A 5,023-nucleotide genomic window follows, 5' to 3' on the forward strand; every position below is an offset into this window, starting at 1 on the left:
TGGATAGTGTGTTAACTTCTATGAATTAGCATATAATATCCAATTCCAAATACTGTCCTATGTGTCTGTTAGAATGGAATGTGAAGCATTCCATAATCAAGGTATATTAGAGTCAGAGGAACAGATGGTGTGAATTATAATTATAATTATTATTATTATTATTATTATTAAAAATTTTTTATTATTATTTTGGTTTAATAGATGTTGCATTGAGCCTGAGTCATCGTTGTTTACTTATTTTCAAGGTAGATATCTAGCTTACAACCACTTGGCACATCTTTTTAATTTTTTGTTGTGCCCTCTTTGATTAGATGTAGAGATGCATCCTGACAATGAAAGATAAAGAGAGATTTGGAAGATTTGAAAGATCGATCGTGTTCATGACTAACTTTTGGAGAGGATAGATTTAGAAGTGAGAAGAATTTTTGTTTATCATTTATTGGATTACAGAACAGGGAGGAAGGAGGAAGGAGATCGCGAGCGAGCTGCATCGCGATCTTGGGCTGATCTCGCTCACCATGGCCCATGGAATCGGGATCACGATCGCGAATGCCCGCGATCTTGTGATCGTGAACGGTCGAACGCCCGCAATCACGATCCCGATATGCGGGGGGCGGGCGGGACGCCGCTGGGGGGGGGGGTGCAAGGTCGGGGCGGAGGGGAAGCCGGGTGCCAGGGAGGGGGTGCGGGGTAGGGATGGCAATTGGGTCGGGTCGGGCATAAACGGGTCGGATCAGATGTAGGTCGGATCAAAAAATTATACATCTGAATCTGACATGTTTATTAAATAGGTCAGTAATTAAAATCTGAACCCGGCCTGTTTATTAAACAGGTAAGCCGACCCGACCCATTTAACCTATTTAATAAATATGTAATCTGTTTAAACAGTTTAAACAGTCCACCCGACCCATTTAAACAACCCACCTGACCCGTTTAAACAGCCCACCTGTGACCCGACCCCCTCTCTCCTCATCAACCTCCTCGGCTCGTTTGTTCGCTGAATCTGAGGGGACCGAGGTCAAATCCCACGAAAAGTTCAAATCTGAGGGAACGGCCGGAGGGAGACCTTCGGCGGCTCGGTAGCCTGGAGAAGAGAGGGAGAGATTGAGGAGGGAAAGAGCCGTTGGATCTCATCTGGTGATCTCATCTCCCGCTCCCAACCGGTGTAGGAAGAGTAAGGATAATAACATTATTTCAATTTTTAATTTTATTTTTAGTTAATATAAACATAATTTTTTTTAACATCGTTAGAACAACCGTTATATTAGGGATATGTGTATAATAACAGAGTTTTACGAGGGTATACATGCAAATATTAATTTTGAAAGGGTATTCACGTAAAATCTGATATTTAGAAGGGTATCGGTGCAAAAAATCCTTCTTTTTTTAGTATCCATATTTGCATATTAATCCTGCAATCTGCTTTGTTGTCTATACTAGCCCTTCGATAATATTCCTTGACCAAAACATGGTCAAAGATTATTAGAATTGGAAAATGACTAAAAGGTCCCTGGAGGGTTCTGAAGGGATAAGAGATTTGGATTTCCGTTGTTTTTTTTAAATTTTCCATTCGTTCTTTCACCTTAGCCCCCCTAACCGGTAACCACCCGTCGTCCTCTCCACTCCGTAGACAGCCCACGGAGCACTTTATTGACTTTTTGCTTGACTTGAATCGCAGCATGACAGAACCTTAGATTTTGTTGCAAAAGATGAAGTCTGGACCATAAAGGCTTGCGGATGAACAAGAAGAGGAGTTTGTAGAATGTAACGAAGAAAATCCAAAATTTGACTGCATTTTGCCTGCATTTATTAATTAGCAACTGAAGCCCCCTCCATTATTTATTACATGCATAACAAAAACACGGTGTACACAAAATCAGACAGAGGGAGAGAGACATGGACATACAAGGAGAGACGAAGACAGGTGGAGAGGAGTTACAACGGAGTAAAAGCATCTGCATGCCGGGCTTCATGGGCTTCATGGGATTATCATAGGGCTAGAATTTAAGGGTGGCTGCGCCCCCCACCACTCCCATGCCCAGACCCATAGCCGGAGCCATACCCAGACCCAGAGCCGGACCCAGAGCCGCCACCGCCGCCACCACCGCCACCTCCTCCGCCACCTCCACCTCTCCCATATCCTCCACGTGCTCCCCCAGCTCCATGTCCAGAGCCCGACCCGTACCCGCTTCCCGACCCAGAGCCACTGCCGCTTCCACTCCCTCCACCACCTCCACCTCCACCTCCTCCTCCACCACCACCGCCCCCACCACCTCTGCCACCAGCCCCAGATCCTCCTCCTTCACCATAGCCATAGCCGGAACCGGACCCGCCACCTGAGCCGCCACCTCCGCCGCCACCTCCTCCTCCTCCACCACCACCTCCTCCGCCACCAGCCCCAGATCCTCCTCCTGCACCATGTCCAGAGCCGGAACCATAGCCGTAACCGGAACCGCCCCTTGAGCCACCACCTCCGCCACCACCTCCACCACCCCCTCCACCACCACCGCCACCACCGCCCCTAGACGCCAAGGATCGGCCTGCCTCGGAGAGCCCAATGCTGAGCAAGACTATGAAGGCAAGTGCAACAAGCTTAGTCCGAGCCATGTTTGTTGAAGGAGAGATGTCAGGATTCGCTTGTGTGTCGGAGGGAAAGCGAGCATAGGTATATATAGAGAGCAGCATGGGTGGCTCTTAAGGCATGCAAGCTTTATTTACTCCACACGGACATGGTTTCTTAAATGAAACCAGGGAATAGGGAATGGCTATTGGCTACTGGGTAATCTGGACTGACGGTTCCAGGATCTTTAGCCAGCTTTAGGTTGAGAGCTTTAACAAATGACCAACTCATGGGTTTCCTCCATGCATTTAGATCGATCAAGGTGCCACCGCCCATAACCCGTAGTTGGTAGACCTAACTGATAATAATTTAGTACATCATATATACCGTACTTTATATTTCATATTTTGACCTTCGGGAGAGTAGGTGGATTTGAATAGTCTAAAGTATGACCTAACATACCGAACCTGAGCCGTATGAATTAATGTACTGTATCGTACTAATTAAAAACCGATATGTGATACGCTCTCATACTATGCATCCGACATAAAATATAACAACATCCATATGGGACTTGGTTCCCGAGACGGCATAGAGTGTGTTTAGGAATAATTTTTTTGTGGCTCTCCATTGCACTTTCCAACGCATACATGACCGGGCGCGCCTGGCAGCTAGAGAGCGAGATTAACCAAGTTCATCTGGCATTTGGATTCTGAGATAATGAATCACAATACGGGGAGTTGGGAGAAAAGGTTACCTAGTGTCCGACGAGATCGCTGCTGAGTAGACGTGGGGCAAGAATCTTCCAACTATACGATATGTGGAGACGACGAGATGGTCGACCATTTGTTGTTTTAGTGCATGTGGGCGAGGAGATTCTGGTGTCTTTTAGGATTTCCACAAGATGGCTGGAGTATGCGGAACCAATTTTTACAGGTTATTCGGTACTACTCGAGTAGTGCCCAGCAGCGCCCTGTGGCTATTGGAGCTACCTGTATTGCTTACTAGATCTAGTCGGCTAAGAACGCTTAGACCTTAATTTGGTAAGCGTAGCTTGTCTCTGAGGTTTGCGGTGAAACGGGCATGGGTACAGGTAGCGGAGTGTATTCATGGTACTTATTCAGATGGACCTTTGACAGTTCGGGACACCTGAGGCTCCTTTTCAGCTCAGATAGCGCATCATACGGTATTCTTCACCTGGGAGCCTCCACCCTCGAACTTTCTCAAGGTCAATTTCGATGGGTCGGTAGTAGATGGAGGGCATCGAGGAGGCGCAGAATTTGTCATCAGGGACCTGGCCAGGTTCGAGGGTGGTGGCGGCTGGTGTTTGTCAGATAGCTGATACCTCGGTTTCTAGTGCTGAGTTGCAAGTTGCATTAGCGGGTCTTCAATTTACGTGACAGGTCTTCTATCATTTTGGAGGGTGACTCGGCTACAGTGATAGGTTGGATACAGGGAAGCCCGAGCTTGATGGGGGGCCACCCTCTGATTAGAGATATCTAGGTAATTGGGAGGGAGGCCAACGGGGCCGCGGATTGGGTAGCAGCTTATGTGGCTAACCATTCGAGTAGTACTCTATGGACCTGAAAGGGGAAGCTGCCCAGGGCATCGGCGATGTTTTGTTTTCAGAATTTATTGGGTGTATTCGTACTCGTGCAGTATAATGCACCCACTCTAGCGCAAAAAAAAGAAAAAAAAGAAAAAAAAAAGGAAAAGAAAAAAAGGTTGCCTAGTGTTGAGTTCAAACAGGATTACCGGGCCCAAAATTTCTATTAAAAGATAGGCTTCTCACTATGGAGCCCCACGGATCATTCTTCCCAATGAAACAAGAACTTTTCGTACTGTTGTTTCCAGTGGTCCAGTGGACGATGGAACAGTTCAATTACTATCAGCTTCGAATCATGCTGCTACAAGATCCACTGCAGCTTGTTTTGTAAATAGTCATTAGCCTCCTTGTGCACTTTCGTAATCTTTTCCATGTTGGCGGCTGCACTGTTTTCAATTTCATTTTTCAAAGATAGTATCTAATTTTTAAAAGAGAAAACCACCGTGTGTAAAAGCTAATAAAGATATTTTGGGCCATTTTACAACGCCGAGAGCTATATCGGCTGGATATTCAGAACATAATTTTAATGTTAGCGACCACCGAAAGTAAGGAGAAAATTTGAAATTGCATCGATCTAGGATTGACCCCGAGCCTCAAATCAATGCACGCTTACAGTAAAATAATTTAGCCAAAGATAATGGAGTATTAGCACCTAACTCTTGTTGATAACTGATACGTGTAACCAGGGCATGACTGGGTTAAGAGATTGGATTCAAGTGGGCCAACATTAATCTACGGTTGAGCGAGGGCGAAATCAAGGCAAGATTTAGATCACATTTTGCTATGGCATGGTTCTAGTATGTAAGTATAAGATGAGTCTCCAACAATGATTCAACTAATCTAATCTCAAAATAAAA

General features: G+C 45.8%; 1 protein-coding gene across 1 annotated transcript; it reads right to left on the bottom strand.

The window, feature by feature from the left end:
* Window positions 1-1,804: 1,804 nt before the first annotated feature.
* LOC120109903 (putative glycine-rich cell wall structural protein 1) lies at window positions 1,805-2,607 on the bottom strand. Its single transcript, XM_039123537.1, has one exon. It carries the CDS (start codon window positions 2,605-2,607, stop codon window positions 2,005-2,007), a length of 603 nt encoding a protein of 200 aa, XP_038979465.1. The 3' UTR covers window positions 1,805-2,004.
* Window positions 2,608-5,023: the final 2,416 nt, after the last annotated feature.

This window comes from Phoenix dactylifera, chromosome 2, assembly GCF_009389715.1.
Source record: "Phoenix dactylifera cultivar Barhee BC4 chromosome 2, palm_55x_up_171113_PBpolish2nd_filt_p, whole genome shotgun sequence".
Taxonomy (NCBI): domain Eukaryota; kingdom Viridiplantae; phylum Streptophyta; class Magnoliopsida; order Arecales; family Arecaceae; genus Phoenix; species Phoenix dactylifera.